Source organism: Mytilus galloprovincialis, chromosome 10 (assembly GCF_965363235.1).
Source record: "Mytilus galloprovincialis chromosome 10, xbMytGall1.hap1.1, whole genome shotgun sequence".
NCBI classification, from domain to species: domain Eukaryota; kingdom Metazoa; phylum Mollusca; class Bivalvia; order Mytilida; family Mytilidae; genus Mytilus; species Mytilus galloprovincialis.
The window spans coordinates 66,371,309-66,393,623 of NC_134847.1; the positions used below are offsets into that span (position 1 = coordinate 66,371,309).

General features: G+C 31.0%; 2 protein-coding genes across 2 annotated transcripts; both read left to right on the plus strand.

Annotated features, from left to right (window-relative positions):
- Positions 1 to 962: 962 nt before the first annotated feature.
- LOC143048157 (uncharacterized) lies at positions 963 to 9,750 on the plus strand. Its single transcript, XM_076221659.1, has 9 exons — positions 963 to 1,119; positions 2,782 to 2,919; positions 3,377 to 3,456; positions 4,759 to 4,830; positions 5,800 to 5,932; positions 6,795 to 6,974; positions 7,492 to 7,565; positions 8,436 to 8,507; positions 9,555 to 9,750. The coding sequence occupies exons 1-9, from the start codon at positions 1,080 to 1,082 to the stop codon at positions 9,702 to 9,704; spliced, it is 939 nt and encodes a 312-aa protein (XP_076077774.1). The 5' UTR covers positions 963 to 1,079; the 3' UTR covers positions 9,705 to 9,750.
- A 3,757-nt stretch (positions 9,751 to 13,507) lies between these two features.
- On the plus strand, positions 13,508 to 21,937 carry LOC143049557 (uncharacterized). Its single transcript, XM_076223160.1, has 9 exons — positions 13,508 to 13,600; positions 14,458 to 14,595; positions 15,679 to 15,758; positions 16,997 to 17,068; positions 17,703 to 17,844; positions 18,734 to 18,922; positions 19,488 to 19,561; positions 21,264 to 21,335; positions 21,914 to 21,937. Exons 1-9 carry the CDS (start codon positions 13,561 to 13,563, stop codon positions 21,935 to 21,937), a joined length of 831 nt encoding a protein of 276 aa, XP_076079275.1. The 5' UTR covers positions 13,508 to 13,560.
- The last annotated feature ends 378 nt before the right edge of the window (positions 21,938 to 22,315 follow it).

Genomic DNA, 22,315 nt, shown 5'->3' on the forward strand with positions numbered 1-22,315 from the left:
AAGACGTCATAAACAGTCAGGAAAAACATGACCTTGTGCAATGTCAAGATACAGGTATCGACAGATTTTAGATCCATAAATGTGTGTATGTATATAACAATAATATTTAGTTTGCTTTTGATTTACTGATAACAAAATCGATATTAATGCCAATAAAACGATGTTCAATGATCTAATGACAGTATTGAATGTATGACTTGCTAGAACTTTCATACAATTTAAAGTGTGAAGACTTTAAATCGAAAGATCAGTTATTCAAAGTGAATTAGTATAAAATACCTGTCACGTAATAAAATATCAAATACTTATAAACAAAATTTGTGAAAAGTTTTATGCTAAGTCACAATATATATAAGCTTATCCACATTATATTACAAATCTGTAAAACAAGTCCTTTAATAGATAAGATTTTTGTTTACCGGTTTAGAATAACTAAATGTCAGTAAAAAAATCACAAAATGATTAAGTCATTTTGCAGTTATGCATTATTCAAACCCATGATGGGGCAATTGAGCACCCAAAATTCCGAAAGGTTTCGCCAAATACAACTAAGCTAATATGTTTCTGGGGAAGAAAATCCTTAATAACTCGAAATCAAAGTTTTGTTAACAGTTAATTCATATAGTCAGGCCATATCAATGATAATCCATGTCAAGGCAGTGAGCTGGATTGAATGTGAAAGTTTGGAGCCCTAAAGCAAAATATCATAAGACAAACTCCCGGATTATAAATTCTGATACATGACCGACTTACGTGTACGTCTGCCCACGCGAAGAATGGCACTTGATTGATTTTCATAAATTTCAATTTCAAAGGGTCAAAATCCTTTTTATTATGCAGTCTTTTACTTCAGAACAGCATATTTTTGATTGTTCTTGCGTCATTAGTTTTCCCTCTACTATGTATTTAATGTTAAACTGTACATTATTTATTTGCTTTATTGTCATTCATTTCATTTAAGCTGGCACTGTCTAATCGTGATAAAGAGAAAGGCCAGATATCATTCTAGGTACATGTAGGCTTATCATATCTGAGCCAAGGTTCATGATCAGTAATATCTGGAACAAACCACTTTTATAATGGAAAACATTTTAGGATTAGTAATTTTATTTGGGACCGGTAAGGAATTTTCTTGATTCACTATTTTGATTTGCATTATATTTTGTTATTTGTTGTTCACATATTTCAGGACATTATTTATATCCCGTCTAAAACAATGTGGTTGTTTCAATAATATCAAAGGCATATAATACATTTGTATTAACGAGGAAGATAATGTGTACTGACTGACTACTTCCGTAATAATATAAACTGTAACTTCCAATCGGTAATATCTAATCTACATGTAGGCCTAAGCATGCAAGACATTGCAAGTGCCAGAACACATAACTGTACAGACTCAGTACTATACGAGTAATGAAGCTCGCAAATTAAAGGTGCACTGACTGAGTGAAATATAGTTTATATATACTTTATTACCTTAAGCTTTACATCATCGGTGTAAACAAGATTTAACAAATTATAATTGCAATAAAACATGTAGACATAGAATCTTGACTATTTTGTAAAATACTGTCCCTCATTGTATTCATAGCTTATAAGGTAAATAATTTCGAGTATACAAAATTATGATTTCTGATTTATATACCAATATTCATAATGCACATTAATTCTATCTACTGTATGGGGTAGGACCTAACCTTGATAACATAGGCTTTGATAAAGGAGTAGGTCCGGTAAGGATCAATTTTGGCCCCAAATTTCAAGTTCATCTGACGAATGAATTTGACCTCTTTCTAAACACTTAAGTGTCTATTTCATTTGAATCAATTAGTTTATGTGAAAGATTTTAACTGATTTAGTCATTGAAAACGATCCGATTCACTTTTTTAGATAGTTTTTGTCAAAAATGAAAGTGGCCGCATCCGTGTTCATCCAAAATCTTTATATATGTTATGTATTATCATAAAAAACAACTTACATTTCAATATTAAGGATGAACACGAATGCGGCCACTATCGTTTTACACGAAGACCGTCTAAAATTTAGCTAAAATGATAGAATTGTGAAGATTTCAGTAATTTAGCGTGACTTAATGGTGCTAGTACTCGATATATGTGCATTGTATTGCCAAAACAACCAATATTTATGTAGCAGAAGCATTCTACTTTCCAATATATATTTAAAAGTTTACATTTTAACAATTTTGTAAAACTGCTATATTTTGGGGCCAAAAAGGGTTCTTACTGGACCTACTCCTTTGTTGGTTTAATCGGAATTCCAGAAATCACCAAACTACAAATCACACAAATATCGAACAATGCAACGACAACAAAGTTTACTACCATCCAAATCCTACGAAAATTTACAGCGGGAAAGCAAGTTTTATGTGCAAATAAATATTTCTCTTTGGTTTTTGTCGTTTTTAAACAGTAAAACCCACTATCAAAAACACACCTGTCCAGTATTCAGTATGAGTAGAAAGTTAGTTTTGAAAAATCGTCAGACCATCGGAAAAAGAACCATTTTTTTTAGTTAGCATGTCACACCCCGAGCTTTTAATTTTCAATGTCTAACCTCATACACGACATTACAATATAGGAAGCATAGTGACAGGGATATACTATCATCTCGAAAAAAAAATATATTTAGAGACGTGATGCACTTTATATTTATTTATGTGTAACGATATTTACTTCAAGATACCAAAAAGGGGGCGTCATTTTAGTTGCCTATTATGCATCTTTATCTATATATGTTGTATATTTAATCTCGACTTAGTGTTCCTAGGAGGAAATGCACAGAATTACTGCCAAGATGTAGATCAAACAGCATGTGGAGTATTCAAAACTGCAGACCCTAAAATGTGCGACAATCCGTGTTTGGCAGATCTCTGTAAAGACACATGTGGATTCTGTCGTAAGATTATTAATACTTCATCGGATTAAAATATACGACTACACATTTAGCTGCACGTACAGTAATATAATTTAGTTTGTTTTACAAAATTATGCGTTTGTGTAGTAAACATAATAAATATCAAGGAATGAAGTTAATCCCCCTCCCCGCAAAAAAATAATGGGTTGATAGTTGATACCAAGGGAAAAATCATACACTAACTTTAGGAAAGACAGACAACTCAATAACCAAAAGAAAAAAAAGTACAACATTTTAATACATCAGAAATAGTTAGCAACGGTATGAAAATACAAGTTTTCTCACCATTTAGTAATTAATCTCTTAATAGGTGCATTTCATATCATTTAACTTAAAGACCAACTACACTTTTCTATACTTTTTTGTACTTTTAAAACAAAAAAACAAGTAAAAAAAAAACAAGTAACATTCATCCGCTTTATGTGTTTATTTCTCTTAGCATTAATGTGTTACCACTGTGATAGTGTTGCCAAACCAGAAGACTGCAGTATCAAAGTCCAATGCAGTTCAACTACAGAGGTATCTACCATTTCAGTTTTTGTTTTTTTGTTTTTTTTTTTAAGTTTTTTTAAAAATGAATATAAAAATTGAGAATGGTAATGGGGAATGTATCGAGACAACAACCCTACCATAGAGCAGAAAACCACTAATGGGTCTTCAACACAGTGTGAAAATTTTAGACAATTTCGTATTGCATTTTCTTATTGATTATTCTGTCTTTTTCATGCCGAAGTTCATTATCGTAGTTGCTATATGACATGATATTGTAAAATCAGTTTATCTCCAAAGGTTGTACGTACATCCGATGTAGTGTAAAGATAAGCTATGTCAGATATTACTAAATAATTAGGCTAGAGTACGTTGTAAAAAATCTCTGTCACATATACAGAATAAAGAGCTTAAACTTTTTCTTAAATTTTATTTATAAATTTGCTAATGTACATTTCTACTCTTTAGTTTTATCAGGAACATATATAATGTTAGATATACTGCTCCCAGGTTTTATAATTTCATAAGGAAAAGTCATTTAAGATTTTTAATTCTGTAGTATCTCATGTGGTGTATATATGACGTTACTTCTCCCCTCCAACTACCCAACACCCAAACTAACAGATCTCACCTGATATTAAATATATTATTATAAAACAAAAACAAATGTGGACACAGATCAGTGTGGAAAGTATGTTTGGATGTTTGACCGTGTTTCCAACAAAAAAGTTCTCTGGTCCCCCCCCCCCAATAGGGTTCTATGTTGTGCACAGTGACAGCCAACATGTACCAAACACTAAACATAGCAGCGTCTTTTATTCAATATTGAGTTTTAATTTTCAAGACTGTCACGAAGGAGACACTACTTCAAATCAGTGCCGACCGTTCATAGATTTTATATATAAAAACAAATCCTCATCTCTTCCATTTCTTATTGATAGTGATATGGGGATAAGCTTCGTAATATGCGATCAGACTGGAATGGCTATCGTGGTTGTTTTTGAAACGATAAAAAACGTTATTTGCTAGGCTTTATGACTTTTGAAAGGCAGTTTAAATTCATCAATTCAAATATTACACACACTCTCAATTAATCTTAAATGTATTTATAATATTATTAAAATACTGTTAATAACAAGCTTTTAGAAATTTCCCATTGTCCGAAAAAAAAACACCCAAAAAAACAAAACAAGAACGGACTAAACGAAACCAACACACATGAGTTAATAAAATCTTTAAATGTTAACAGGAAATCTGAAAATACGTTTTGTCTATTTCATTGCTTCATACACTAACATATACCTTCTAAATGTCAGTTATTCTTTCCTTCAGATATGCATTGCAACCCAGAGATTTAACACCCAACTTCAGCCAGTCTTTTCTTCTGGGTGTGTTAACAAAGCGGTAAGAATATATAAAGCTGTTCGAAAATCAATTTTAATATTATTAGTCTAGTGGTTAAAGAGGTTCGGGAAATGTTAGGCAGCCCAATTTGCCAACAAAATCAGATTTCCTGCTAGTGCTCTAATTTTGGATTTTAGCTGACAAATATGCTGAACTCGTTCGGATTTATTCTCCAACTAATATTGCATCTAAAAGATGATATAGGGTAAGAGAAGATATGTATATTCAAAATTATTGGCCCGTGATAACCAAAGTAATTGAAGTTTTTGCGTTTATTTTGACATCCCTGAACCAAATGGCTGCTTATTACTTATCATTATTCAATATTCAGATCCTTTAAATGCTGGAAGATCTTTTCTTATTTTCATTTTCTACTGTCAAAATGGTTGCTTATAGTTAATCATTTTATATTTGAGTGATGAAAAGACAACTACTTCTTTGTCTTTTTTTCAACTCTACGGCTGAATTGCTATTGGAAAAACATATCAAAGATACTAGGCTTATAATTTTGTATGCCAGACGCGCGTTTCATCATAATAATACTCATCAGTGACGAAAATTCCGAAAAGTTGTGACAAATACGGCAAAGACAATCTATTTCTGTGAGTAGAAAAAACCTTATGGTTTCCAATAGTTCAACATCTCTGGGACACCATCGGGGACGAAGTTGCATCAACACAGTCGAATTAAACTTGGTCTTCTTGGAAAATCTGTTTTTCACTATAAAAATTATCATGTATCTAAATGTTTGTTTTTTTTCGTATTTGTCAAAAGAATCACTGTGTTTAAGTTTTCTTTTAATGCTTGATATACAAATAAGAAGATATTGTATGATTGCAAAGGGGTCAACTATCGACTAGAGACTAAAACACTTGTATGTTAGGACCTTTACTTGAATTTGAAAGTGTATTATCGCCCTTTTCTCCATGATCAAATGCTAAAGTTGTAACACGCAATAATATTTTACAGGTTTGTGCGACACTATTTAACTACGGTGGTACAACGGGGAAACGTGCTTACACATTACACGGTGGATGTTGCGCTACAGATCTGTGTAACGTGCATGATCCCGATGGTAACTTTACATCATCTGATACAGAATGTAAGTGTATAAAACTGTCCTTTTTGGTCAGATAGTTCTCAACATGTATACGTTTTTAAACACCGTTGACTTTTAAATGTTAAAGTTTGCGCACTCTCGATGGAGTTTAATTTTAAAAATGCTTCGGACCCACGGAATTAATAAAGTATTATTTTTGTACAATTTTTTGTTAACATCACATATGGAAATGTACACATAACATATGGAATTAAAGTATTATGACATATTACAATGGAATACCATTTTCTGCATTACAATCCCTGTGGACAGCTAAATAGACTGACAAATACAGTAAATGGTACGCCGCCGCCACTGTACCCATATAAAGGTAACGTTAAAGTGTAATACTAAAAGTTCCAATCTACCAAATTACTAGAAACAGGGAACACACACACTAAATAGTGAGCAGATGGATGAATTATGTAATTCTGACATTGTACTAACCTGATTGAGATACCAGACAGGGGCTTCAGTAATCACAAAAACTACGTATTCCCACATAGTAATGGTCAGTGAGCCTTGCCAGAGTCTATCGTTGTAAGCAGTAAGCAGATTATATGTAGCAAATGTAGCCTACTTTTTTTTTAATCATTCACTACTTATCTAGAAACGAGACAAATTAGAATTTGGTAGTTGTTGTTTTGATGTCTAAATGTTGCCCCTTTTTTGTTTTGTTTTGTTTTGTTTTGTTTTGATTCATGATATTGTATTTCATTAGCGTATGCAAGTTACCTTACATCTGCATTTATTCATTTTAAATGAAAACCTATTCAGATTTTTGGAAATCAGCCTTTTTCTATCATAGATGAATCTGGTAAACGACCAAGACCTTGCGGTATATATGATGATTGTTTAATTTAAGTTGATGCTGATGATGAACTAGACCATGTTGTCCAAGAAGATGCCAATAGTGACCCAGATACATGTGAAGATTTTGACCGTAACAATATTGCTTGTGGTATACTTCATAAACAAGATCCTGCCATTTGTAAGAAAGACTGTATCGGTAGAAAGATATGTCCAGAAACATGTGGTACATGTGGTGAGTTGGTTATTTATTTATTTTTTTCATTATTTTTTAGTTTATACGATTCCCCCAATTTTTCTTTTTGCACTTCGATCTATATCTTTATAGTGGATCTTAAGATTTGAACATCTGTAAACTTCTGCGGACCCTTAATAACGCTAGTCAAATTCATAAGATTCTTAACATTTGATGTTTTTCAAAGAATATAATACATTAATTTATATCATATTGCAAATTTTAATGAAAAATTTATACCTTGCAACGTAATTATCCTTTATAAGAGTTTTGGTTCTTGTAAGCATGTTACACTTTACAAAACCTCTAACCATGTACGAAAAAGCATGCAAAAAATCAAACTCATTGTTATAATGCAGCTTACGTATTATTTGTTTAAAAAAAAAACCCACGTGTTTCTATATGAATTTAACATTCATCTTTAGTCATATTCAGACTTCATCTTTTAATTAATGGTATGATCTGATGTTTGAATGTCCAATGCATTATATAATTATGTTTGTATTGAACATTTTAGTTCGCTGCAAAACGTGTCCAGAAGTTGATGATCCAGCCCAATGTAATAACATAACAATTTGTAAGAAATCACAGGTCAGTGTTTTTCCTTTTTTTTTTTTTTTTTTTTTTTACTTTTGTTGAACAATGTTTTTCATAGGCTGTTTTGCTATGGATTTTATATCCCTTTATTAAGTTCTTCGTGTGTTTTAATTCATATTTGAAAACTTTTTTTTCATTATATGATTATTCCCTGTTGACATGAGTCTAAGAACCTACAAAACTTCTTTAAAAAGAAGAATCTACTTATTGTTGATATAAATGTCACAAGTCGTCTTGTAATATTAATATTATAGACAGTTAACTAGCATATTAAGAAATGATATATATTTGTACAATTGTGTGTTCATATTGGATTTATAAGAAACTGTTTATAATACTTTTTGATTAATTTAGAAATCATGCTGTATCATTTTGGAAGACTCTTGAACGACAAAAATACATTGAAATGATTTGAAAGTTTTGGTTTGGTATACATAAGAAGATGTGGTATGCATGCCAATGAGACAACTCTCCGTCCGAGTCGCAATGTATAAAAAGTTAACAATTATAGGTCTAAGTACGGCCTTCAACACAGAGCCTTTGGTTCACACCGAACAGCAAATTATAAACGACCTCAAAGTAACTAGTATAAAACAATTCAAGCAGGACAGCCAACGGTTGGATCTACATAAAAAGAAAACGAGAATCGAGAAACATTCCTGAACAACAACAGACAACTGAACAGCAGGTTTTGACATGATTTATATCTTCTTAATCAATCTACGAGATATGAACATCGTAAAATTCTTATTGTTTTAATTTATAATTTGTTTTATATATTGATAGATATTACTCTTTTTTAGTTTTTTTTCTTTTGACACATACCCCATTTTCATTCTCAATTTTATTACTTTATAATTGCAGTCCTGTTTTTCTCGTAACAAATTGCGAAGCGATTTTACCTTGGCACACGAACTTGCCTGTATGGATGATTTTGTAAGTACAGTAATTTAGGTTGTAGGTACAAATATTTGCTTTTTTTGTGCGTGCACATCGATGTCGAATGATTATACTATGATTCACTCTAAGCATAATAAGAATTGTATATTTAAGGACAATATATCCATATAGAAACAAATATCAAGAAGAAAACAGTTGCAATGCTGTTATGTTGTAGATTATTTTTTCTATTAACGTTTTATGATAATCATGTTTTACTCTAGGGCTTCTTTTCCAATTTTTAAAATTTCTAATCATGCTGCTCAAACAGATAATACGTCATTTTTCATTTTCTTCCTATAGGTCCTGTGTTGTATGAACTTCAAAATGATTAATTATGTCATATCTTGAAATTCTAATCATTGATGATCAGTTAACGGCATTTTCGAAATTTTCTAAATTTCAAAAGATATATCAAATTGGTGTTGAAAGGTAGCTATCTGCATCAACAATATCAACAATATCACTAGACTCTTCAAATGGTTGAATATAAAGTCAGGCATCCAATTTTCCCCACTTTTTTCTATTGTGTATTTTGGTTGTAAGTTACAACGAGCAAAATTACCATAGTAGTGAAAACATGACAAGTTAGATCTGAGGTATAATGCTTTGTTCGACAAAAAACTATTATATAACCAACACTTTTACAAGCTTAACTTATGAGAAAAGGAAAAGAAAACATCCTCTCAACCAATTCCATTCTAAACTTAAGACACTGTTCGTACATCTTATAAACATGATGCCTTCTGTTTAAGAAGAAAATAAGAGCAAAACAAAATGAATTACTCCAAACACATAGACGTATTTGGTAAAAGAGAGGCGAAAGATACCAGAGGGACATTCAAACTCCTAAGTCGAAAATAAACAGACAACGCCATGACCAAAAAAGAAAAAAGACCAACAGGCAAACAATAGTACACAAATCACAACATATTAAAATGAGACTAAGCAACACTCACCCCACCAAAAACTGGGATTGATATGTTTAATAAATCTGGAATGCTTACAATTAATATAGTATCCTTTTGATGTTTCTCATTTCAGATATGTCATGCCTATTTCGGTGGAATAGTTGATGTTAAAATGGGTAGAAGACAGCTTGGTGGAAATATAAGGATTGGAGGGCAGTGTTGTAAATCTAATGTATGTAATGCAAATGGGATGGTATCGCCAACAGGACCGACAATTGGTTAAAATCTACAAACTCGGATAATATTGATAATAAATTTGTAAATTGAAATTTAATGTTATCATTACGTGTACAAGCCAGCCAAAGTATAGTAAGCATTGTAAGAAAACAATCGACCAGACATTTTCCAAAAAAAAGACAGGAGTTTTTTAGTTAAAATATCGAAGATGAGAGTTATAAAGATAATATATAATATTCCTGTGTTTTTTTTTATAAATATAGAGAAACCTGTTATCAGAAGGCATTTTTCTCTTCATTGTTTAAGTAAATGTGAAATTGTAAGAAAATCTAGTTGCAGGTTATTTAAAAAGTAAGTATTTTTTGTTAGGAAAAGTAATATGAGACAGGTTTCTATTCAATCCAAAAATGATTTATTAATATTTTAAAGATCATATGTTTGAAACTCAAAAACGCTAATGAGCATTGATATTAAAACAAAACAGTCAAATTCCCCAATGGTCACCTTAACATGAGAGACTCCAACCTAAGTTCTATATCAATTGAAAATTTAACTAGAACTTCAAAAACGGAATGTATAATTAAATCATAAGGATGCGAAAATACTGTCTACTAGACAGATACTAAACTCCAATCTTCGAAAGATATTTCTGAAATAAACTTCACCTAACTCGCTACAATGAAGAGTTTAGAAAAGGGAAAATAGAATTTCGAGAAGCCAAGTCCGTCAAAGTTTGAATCCGTATAAGGGAGTTCTAACTTTATTTGTAGGACGATAACAAAAAGTGGCGGAAGAGCTTTAGCAAAAGGCATAAAATGAAGAAGAGCAGTTTGAAAATTGTTAGAGTATAAAAATAAAGGGCTAAACAACCTAAATGCTTAAAATTGTCACCTCTGGTCACATTATTGAATTGAATACGGGTGTTGCAGGTACAAATTATCATGTCTACATTATCATGATTTAACCACACTTACCATTTTCTATTCGTTTATTTAGTTTATATGGTTATCCTTGAATAAAAAGTAAAGTCACAAATATACTGAACTCGGAGGAAAATTAAAAAAAGGAAAGTCCCTAATCAGATGGCAAAATCAAAATCTCAAACACATCAAACGAATCGACAACAACTGTCATATTCTTGACTTGTTGCAGAATAGACATGTTCTTACGAAGAAAATGAAAGATACACGTCATATGTATCAAAGAATCACAAAAAGGCATATATAAAAATTATATAAGGAAAAATGAAATAGCAATACAAAAAATATCATAGAACAATAACTTATTGACGGGATGTATACAAAAAATATATAGAGGGCCATGTCATATGCAAAAAAGAATAATATCATAAAACAATACGAATATAAACACGAATAAACGTTCGATTCGTAATTCATATTTTGAAATATTGAGATTGCTTTATGTTCGTAATGGATGGACTTGTACTTTAAATACTGAAGGCTGTAGATCAAACACAGTTTGGTAAAGTAGTAAATTTGTGTTATCTTTCTCTGACTTCTTCTAGCTGTAGAACCATTTCTTAATAAACGGTTTCGTTCTCAAACACTAAATCATTTGCATGAATGAGAAAATGTCAAAATAAGGTAACATCAGTCAACATTGTGTTATAATCCTGATCACTTAATAACCCTGTCACATTTGTTATGTGCCTGTCGCAAGTAACGAGTAACGAAGGCCTTAATTCAGTGTTTTTCATCGAATCACATTGTTTTTCTATTGCTTTTAAAAACAGGGATCATATATATATATATGCTATACTATGGAAATAGTATAGCAAACACAAACAGTATTAGGATGTGACATCCTGTTTGTTATACGAATTCTCAAGGTACAGCTAAACTTCCCATTTAAATATTTGTATCTGTAATAAATATAGCGAAATCCCTCCTTTTTATAACATTTGAATATAATTGGCAAAAAAAATCAGTGCAAGGTAAAATCACAAAAAAATCGAATTCCGAGAAAAATTTAAAAAGGGAAGTCCCTAATCAAATGGCGAAATCAAAAGGTCAAACACATCAAACGAATGCATAACTACTGTCATATTCCTGACTTGGTACAAGCATTTCGTAAGAAAAAAATGGTGGATTAAACCTGGTTTTAAAGCTAACTAAACGTCTCACTTGCATCACAGTCGCATCAAATTCCATTATATTGACAACGATGTGTGACATAATAGGTAAAAATGTCACCAATAGGGCTACAGCAGTCAACATTGTGTTATAATCTTAATAACTATTAAAAACAAACAATTATGTAATAAAGATGCACAAAATGGCATTTAGACCATGCATAATCCCCTTCCCTTTCATGAATGTGACCTACCGAATTAGACTATCTACCGGATTTGTTATCACATAAGCAACACGACGGGTGCCGCATGTGGAGCAGGATCTGCTAACCTTTCCGGAGCACCTGAGATCACCCCTAGTTTTTTGGTGGGGTTCGTGTTGTTTATTCTTTAGTTTTCGTTGTTATGTCGTGTGTGCTGTTGTTTGTTTGTCTTTTTCATTTTTAGCCATGGCGTTGTCAGTTTGTTTTAGATTTATGAGTTTGACTGTCCCTTTGGTATCTTTCGTCCCTCTTTTAGCAATATTTAAAGACGAGAATACACAAATTTACCACAGTACAATAACACAATGACTGGATGTAAAAGTACAGAGCCACGTCATATATGTATCAGTGAAACATAAATGTGTAAAAGTGTTATAAGCCTTGAGAATTTTGATAGATAGAACTTTCATCGAAGATGAATATGTGTTGTCCTTTTAAATTATGTTGATATCGTGTCAACAAATTGCATGCACTTCGAATAAGTAGACATAATTATTTATCATTGCTAGGATATTACATTTTTTATTTAAAAAAGCTACGCGACGTTTTATACAAAAATATGCATGAAAAATTAATTTATAAATGTTTGCTATGGTAATGTCTTTTCTGTTTTTATCTGAACGTAAAGACAGGTGTAAAACCAGTATTTATTGAAATTGGACTAGTTTTTTTTTATTTTGTACTTTTACAATTGAAAATTTCCAAATATTTTTTGAACTGAATATTTCGATTTTTATTCACTATTTAATTTCCAGGAGGTGAAGCATTTCTAATTACTTTTTAAGTATAAAAAAAGAAGATGTGGTATGATTGCCAATGAGACAACTATCCACAAAAGACCAAAATGACATAAACGTTAACAACTATAGGTCACCGTACGGCCTTCAACAATAAGCAAAGCCCATACCACATAGTCAGCTATAAAAGGCCCCGATAAGACAATGTAAAACAATTCAAACGAGAAAACTAACGGCCTTATTTATGTAAAAAAAAAAAGAACGAAAAACAAATATGTTACACATAAACAAACGACAACCACTGAATTACAGGCTCCTGACTTGGGACAGGCACATACATAAATAATGTGGAGGGGTTAAACATGTTAGCGGGATCCCAACCCTCTCCCTAACCTGGGACAGTGGTATAACAGTACAACATAAGGACGAACTATAAAAATCAGTTGAAAAAGGCTTAACTCATCAGATGGACAAAAATACAAGTGGACGTGACCCGGTACTTATACATCCCGACACAAAAAGACACAATGAATAGATCTGAGAGTACTCGCAGTTATCTGACAGCTAGTTAAAAGCCACTAACAACTAATAAAAAAATCATGCAACTAAGACTAAAGGTTTAAGGTTTTGGTATTAAATATATTTTTCTTATATCTGATTTCAAGAACAGTTGATAATCAAAATCATCTTTTTTAATATAAGACAACCATCAGTCAAATGTCTATTTAAATATATATTTAACTGATATCAGAATGATTATGAATTCATATGTAGTGCTATCTTAGATTATAATAAATCTCGAAGACCATCATGAGAAAAACCTTGGCATTGTTTCTTGCAATAGGGACAGGTAGGAATTTAGTTTAACCCAATTGACATTCTCAATATTCAATATTTACTATTTACCAGGTGTTTTATAGTGCATTTGTTATGTTGATGTGTAGTTTGTATAGATGTAATAGTTTTGTTGTTTACAAGAAGGATAACGACACATCATAATCCTAAATTGTGTTTATTCAAGAAATTTGTTCGTCAGATTCTAGAAAATTATTCTTTCCGATTGAATTTTTCTCGGGGTTCGATATTTTTGTGATTTTACTTTTTTCTTTATACTGAACAGGTTTATAACATGCATCTTAATCATCAATGCCGGGTCAAATTAAGTTGACATACAATTAAAAGTATCTGTCAATGAGACAAAGTTATTTTCAAAAAATTGATGTTATTAAGTGGTATTTCGGAAAAAGATACTTCGTATATGTAAACACTATTGATGCTGTTAGTTTTGCATAATATCGTATTTGTTTCTTTTGAGTTAAATAGTCGTTTGTGACTTTACTCTCGTACAGCAATTGTAAAATTAGATAGACAAACCACGTGATACAGTCATGTGTCCGAAGCACTTTTCTGGATTTACATTCGTCAGAAACGATCAACGTTTCCTTCTTTCCATGTTAGCTTTTCGTTTTGTCCTTGTGAGCTTCATCATCTCTTCAATGTTGTTATAAGATTCGGTTTATATTTTGTCCTCATTGCTATAACTTGTGCTCAATCCTTTTGCTACTTTTGGACAAACAAATTAAAACTGAACACTAATGAAGCATGTATTGTCAAAATGCGTCCCAAGAGAAGTATAGTTAGTAATGTTAACGTTATTATTCATAAAACCAGTATAACAATTGCGTGTGTCTGTTTCTTTATATTTAGCTTTACTTCCACCCGAAGTACATGGACATTGTAATGATGTTGACAAAACAGCCTGTGGCATGTTACTTGCTGCTGACACCAACATGTGCCAAAATCCCTGTCTGGCACAAATCTGTAAAGAAACGTGTCGTGCCTGCTGTAAGTATGTTTGATTTGCAAAATTGTATTCCTGACTGTGATGCACGATAGAAAACAATTGCGAATTTCTGAAACATTTTACGCATGGGTTTTATATTACCTTGCAATGATCTGTTTGTATGAAATATTTAGAAAAGGTTTAAATCAAAAGATGCTATTATAGAATTGCTTTTCAATATTGACACTAATCAAAATTACAGATTTGTTTTAAGTAACTTCTGTATTGATTTTATAATGTTATCTGAATCTTTCCTCCTCTTCATAGTAATCACAATTCAAGTTGGTTTACTGTTTACAAATTCATTTCTGGATACCTTATCTAAAATGTAAGGCGATAAAGTGTTATTTCAAATTGACCCTTGTGAGGTTACTCATTTTTTTGTTCTCTAAAATTGATGCGTTAATTTTTCAGTCACTATATCGACATCACTACATTTGTATTGGCTTGATTGTCCTAGTCAAAGTAGAATGTAGAATATACAGATAAGATCTAATTTTGGTTTGCTGCTCATAAATGTTAATCTTTTATTTGTTTATGGCACACTGAAAATGCATACAATTTCAATAAAAAGAAAAACTGCCTATTAAAAAACCAGGAAGATTTTCTTTAATATAGGACAATTTAAGGGAGGACATCAAAAGTTCAATGTAGGATAAAAAAAACTTAATTCACATAGTTTTTCACTGACCCCCTGACCCCTCCATAACTTAATTTGGTAAAAATTAATTGACTAATAAGGATGCATGTAGAATCGATTCCAATTAAACAGAACTTGCAGCAATTTTGATCCCCAACCCCCAAACTATTTGAATTAAGTTTTTTTTTTATCCAACATTGAACTTTTGATGTCGTCCCTTACTGTCAAAAGAAACCAACGGGTATAGGAACTCCCTGAATTAACGCAAAGTTAAAATATATAATAGCATACATTCAGTATTGATGATTTTAAAAAGATATATATATATATATATATAATAGTATACATTGAGTTTTGGAACAATTATATGGTCTTGCGACTAAATTATACTATTCTTAGTTTTAATGTGTAAGAAAACATTTCAATCGGTTTTAAATAATTTCAGCATTAGCCTGTTTCTTTTGTGACAGTGTGTTGCACCAAAATGAGTGCTATGCAACAGTTGAATGTAAACCACAATCAGAGGTATGGATGTTTGTTTTTTTATCTTATGTTGGATGTTGTGCCCACGACTGCTGGTGAACCGTTTGACTTGTAGACGATGTGTCCCTGAACAACAGTCACTCTGATATAGAAGAATAAACTTGAATTGATAAGTCATTCAGTTGATTTCATTGGGTTTATATATAAGATAATATATGATTACTATTGACAACATTAATGGTGAACCCTATGACACCGTTTTTCGGGCTGTATTCTAATGAAGTATGTCGCCTAAATATATAAATATACCTGATAAGAAATATTGGTGAAATTATTATGAAAACAACATGATTTAGGAAGGAAAATTTATACTATGAAACGAAAACAAAACATTTTGTTATCTTCAACGGAAATCACCAAGTACTGATATTCTATCTTAAATTAAAAATATATTTGTAACATTTTGCGGACGAGTTTTACAACCGATCGTCAGCGCTCCTTTCAAAACCTACTTCAATGAGGGTTTTTTCGTTTATAATTATATACTTTTTGAATTTTTATGAGGAAGACCTCATGCATGGTCTTTCAAAAAGAAATACTCATATTAATACACTTAAACTTCACGATCAAATATATATATACGCTATCCTTTCATTGAATAGTTGGATCCGATATTCAATGCTAACATATCTGTCAGGAAATCCGCGGTGCATGAAAAACCATATTGAACCAAGGCATCTTACTGCTTAAGTTGGGGTCGTTTGTTACGGATAGATGTGTAACTCTTAATTATATTATGATCAAAAATCGGTGTTACTGATTATGATGTGAACATCAGTCTTAATGATGACCACGAACATTTTCCCTTTAATTGACCAGTTTTGTGCTCTTTCTGTACACAACGTATGTGACTAATACCTTGGTTTTTACCTGTTATAAGCAGTCCGATCGCGACGGATGTGGATTTGTTTAACATAGAGTTTATATATATTGCATATGTGATTTTTTTCGCCCTGTTGTTTTAATATCATAAAACCAATCAATTGAAATGACAAACCTTGTTCTTTGGTCTTTGGTGAAGTGTAGTTCCAATACGATTCACGGATCTCCTTATTTACGTAATAAAAAAATATTTCAAACGAGCAAACAAACATACCCACACTTCTTAAAGGACAGAAACTTAAATTGTATTAACTTTTGGTGAAAAAATGTTATATTCATTTTGGTGAAAATACCATTATGACTTTGTATAACTGATGTTTGCACTATTGTATTTTTAGCTTTGCATTGCCACCAAAAGGTTATCAATTGATCAGCAATATCTGTTTTCTTCTGGCTGTGCAAGTAAAGAGGTAAGACAGATACTAACATTCAGTAATGTATTCGGGAGTGATGTTAGTTATTAAGAGTTACTTTTAAAAACAATCTTGCATTCTCAGTATTTAAAAGCTTTGCATATTAATTATACAGTCTTTAATCGTGAGGTTGAGTCTTCATAGACAAATTTGTAGTGTGGTTTTTTTTTCATATTGTTATGAACGATGTGTTAACATTAACCTTAATCTGTTAAAGTGTTGTTAGTGTGGGGTATTGAATATGAGGCCGATTGTTAACCTAATTTAACTCAAACACCATTAATAAAAAAAACCAAGGTATCCTTGTACTGATATTGTTTCTGTATCATACTTTTGTGTTTTTGCTAGATTCAGGTCGATGTGGAAATTGGATATAGACTCTAATGATGAAAACCAGATATATTAATATCTTTTTTAGTTTTGTGTAATTTGGTTGCTTGTTCCTAGATTGTATATCCCTTTCACTTCATTTAAAAAAAATCAATTAGGCTCGGGTCTTTTTATAATTTTACAATCGAAGGACAAAAGAGAAAAAAATAATTCGCGGTAGACAGTCTGTTATTTCATTCAAGTAAATATCTTTGTTTTAATATTTATCATAAAAACTATGTAAATCATTTTTGAATTACAGATTTGCAACAAGTTGTTCAGTGGCAACAGTAGTATCTCACTGAATCATGGTCATACAGTAACAGTATTTAATGGTGTGTGTTGTGGTACAGACCAGTGCAATAAAGACCCAGATGCTGATAAACCAGTTTCTGATGTAGTGGGTGAGTATTTTGTTTTGTTTATGTATAAATAAGGCAACAGTAGTATACTGCTGTTCGCTGTTCGAAATTCATAAATCGATTGAGAAAAAAACAAATATAGGTTACCAACCAAAACTGAAAAATATAAGAGAAGAACTACGACACAACAGAAACACAACACTAAAATGTAACACAAACAGGAACGAACTATAATATAACAATGGTCAATAATAATTGCATTACATTATGCAAAGCTTATTTTTGTCTTCAGTACACATTATCAGAAAAGTAAATTATTCACAACTATATTTAAATTTAAGCAGGTAGCCACTATTAACTATTAAAAATTTCATAAATATTTACTATTAGGTAAATTAATCTATGGCATTGATCAAATAATATATAAGTCACAGTCAATTACTCCGATAAACTGCGACTACAAAGGTAAGTCTTAGGTTAACACGCTCATAGATAATAGATATCATAGACAGAAATATCTTCAAAAGAGGCACTATATCATAATCAAAAAAGCAAACAGTAGTATATCGCTGTTCGGAAGTTATAAATTGATTGAGAGAAAACAAAGCCGGGTAACAAGTAAAACTGAGAGAAACACGTCAACAATAAGATGAAAACAAAGGAATTACAGAAATACAGAAGTGCAACAAAAACAAATGCAATCATACATAGAAACGAATTATTTGATAACAACAGTCCACTTCCTAAGTATGTTGGTGGTTTCAATCCTGGTATCTATGATGAGTTTATTAATAAAAAAAAATAATACATTATTCATCAACTGCATTATTTAGGAAAAGCAATAATTGTAATAATGTACCTTCAGTGCAGACACAGTAACATTAAATCTTACTGAAAATGAAAGTAACAATGTCAAAATTTATTATTCTAGATCGTTCTGTAGATGATAAAATCAACGACAAGATTGTTGTTCGAAAAGCCGATAATCTGTTAGAAGACTATTGCTCTGATTTCGATGTAAATTCAGTGGCTTGTTCAAGACTGTATAATGCTGATCCTGCAATTTGCCAGAAAGATTGCATCGGAAGAGAGCTTTGTCCCGAAACTTGTGGAACATGTGGTGAGTTCTACGGACAAAAGATGACCGACTGATATTCATCTATTTATGAGAAACTTAACATGTGTGTTGTGCCTTTGAAGTAGCTGTCTGTGTATACACTTACGGATTAAAAGGAATAAAACAGAAGAGATAAATATATATATGCATCATGTCAGATTTTGTTTTATCTATTTAAAATGCACAATTAATTCAAATCAGAAAAATTACATTACAAGAACTATGTCAACTGCACAATCAAGGTAGGAAATTCGAATATATTTTTGTGATTTAAATTTACATAACGCTAACCATTGTCTCTTTATTTTCCAACTGCGTTTTTTACAAATACATGAAAAACACGTAGTCAGTAAACAAATAGCTATCAATAGAACAGTTAGATTGTTTGAGTTGTTAATATTTGAAAAATTGAATAATGAATGGAATATATACTATAATATAAAGGATTTGTACACAACTCTTTGCACTCAAAGTATATTGCATACCTTCGATTGGGATAATGTTGACTTTGTAAATATAAAGAATACATTTTCTGACAACTCCTCATTTGTCGTTCATTTATTTGAAGTTCGCTGCAAAACCTGTAAACACATTGCTGATCCAGCCCTGTGTAACAATATAACTCTTTGTGCGAAATCAGAGGTAAGTATTTTGTGGTAGTGAACGAAATATATTTATAAAAAGGTTAATTAGATAATAGTAGAAGAACTAAAAAATCAGGAATTTATTATTTAAATAATCAGCAGATATGCATGTCATAAAAAGCCTAAACAAGCAAGAAAAACCATTTGAAATAGGTTTATCATATAAAAAGTAAATATACTGTGAATGATTAGACACTTCACACTTATACATGTTATATAAGAGTGCAAAATTAACCAAATTGTCATATACGTTGGCATGTGACAGAATATAAGTTCCCCCTATAATATGTGTTCCAAAGAACTCTCAACATATACCAAAAGTTCCATAGAGAACCTACCTTATGTAATATTTTATCCAATGATATAAGAAAATTTCCTTCACAATAGATAAAATATTACATAAGGAAAGTTCCCTTTTAAACTTTTGTTATATCCTAAAAGCTCTCTGGAATAAATGGTATAGACAATATTTTATATACCTGTATTATAATAAAAGTTCCAGAAATATATGTTATATGATAAAAGTTCCAGGAAAAAATTTGTTATATTATAAAAAGTTACAAGAATATTTGTTTTGTAATAAAATTTCTAGGAATATTTGTTATATTATAAAAAGATTCAAAGAATATTTGTTTTATTATAAAAGTTCCAGGAATAATTATCATGGTTATTAGACAATTGAAGTTCCATAAATATTTATTATATGGTCAAAGCTCTAGGAATATATACTACAATATCCAAATTTTTTTTTTTTTTTTTTTTTTGTAATGTGTTTATTGACAAAGAACTACATATATATTTATTATATGGTCAAAGCTCTAGGAATATATTCTACAATATCCAAAATTATTTTTTTTTTGTAATGTGTTAATTCCAAAGATTACATGTGATAAAATCATATTCGTTTTTAATAACTACTTTGGTTTGTAGTTCAGTCCAAGCATTAAAAACCTCCTGCCAAAAAGAATTTCTTACTTGTGTTCTTGGACCTACCAAGAATAACTCATTTAATTCAATTTTTTCAGCACAAGTTAGTAACTTACAATTATTATTAGTTTGTTTGATTATTCTTCTTATCCAAGTTAGATTTAATCCTTTGATGTATTGTAAGTCCACCCAGTTCATATATTTGAGCAATTGTTTCTCTTTTAATTTTGTCTGGTTTACCATCCCAAATAAAATCAAATAATTTTTTTATGAATTGATTTAGTAATCCATTATTAAGATTTGGTAAGTTTGAAATAGGTGATTGAGCTTGGAAATTATAAGACTTTTAATTATAGTAATTTTTCCAATTGGGGATAAGTATTTGTTAGACCAGCTTTTCATCCAAAATTATATTGCTTTGAACTTTATTTCTGTAACTGCGAATACTGTTTGATAGGTATTTTTGGGGGTTGTCTCTTTGTAATTAGTTTTGCGCTTTGTATCGAACTAGTGAATCAAGTCATTGCAAGCAGATTTTTTTCGGGGCCTATGTGGCTGAATGTTCTAAGTAGTCGAAATACTGTATATCTAGCCTGTCAACACTGAGGTTGTGAGTTCGAGTTCCGAACTTTACAAAACTATCTATGAACAAAAGTGTATCTGGTATTAAACATTGAACTGATTTTGATATAATCATTGTTAAATATTACTTACGTTTTCTACTTACATTTGATAACTCATGCATACTTTAAACTATAATTACTACATTTCAGTCCTGTTTTTCTAAAGCGAGTCTAAATTCTGCTTTTACGATATCATATGACTTGGGCTGTATGAATGATGTAGTAAGTTAATATTTATCTTATATAAATCAAATATTCCTGCAACATACATCTTGTACATATACCTTTAATTTACAGAGAATCCGAAAGATACATTACAATATACGTTATATATATATAAATCATATCGGGTAGAGAATCGTATAGTCATAAAAACATAAAAATATCTCGAAAGTCCTGTGAAGGATGAAAACGTTTAAAAAATGATGCTAAAATTTAGGTTCTACTTACCCCTTTTTTCGATTTTTATGCATATAAATATCTATCAAATATTTTTTGCTGCTGGGTCTAAATTATTGGGAAAGTTTGTCTAAAACTGTATGTACTGTCAGACATATTGCAGTTGTTCTCTTTGTTCTATTGGTTGTTAAAGTCATATTTTATTTCCATTGCTGGTATGTAGTCTAATTTGAAAATTCAGCAGCTGTACTTATGATATAATTAACTTAATGTCCTATTTTTCAACCTCATAAAAGCGTTTCGCGATATTGAACTAAGTTTTAATTTTTAGTATTTGTTTTAGTAAAATGGTTTGTCACAAACAAATCTGTATTTTTTGTATCTTGCATATTTGCTTTCAGATCTGTAATGTCTATTTTGCTTAATAAAATTAACGGTACCAATTTTCTTGCACCAGATGCGCATTTCGACAATACATGTCTCTTCAGTGATGCTCGTGGTCAAAATATTTGAAATTCAAAGCTTATATAAAAGATGAAAAGCTATAATCCAAAAGGTCCAAAAAGTATAGCCAAATCCGTGAAAGGAATCAGAGCTTTGCATGAGGGAGATACAATCCTTAATTTATAATAATTTCTATCATTTTGTAACAGCAAATTTTTATAACACAATAAATCCGTATTTTCATGCCAGTACCGAAGTACTAGCTACTGGGCTGGTGATACCCTCGGGGACTAATAGTTCACCAGCAGAGGCATCGACCCAGTGGTAGTAATAAAATTAACGGTACCAATTTTCTTGCA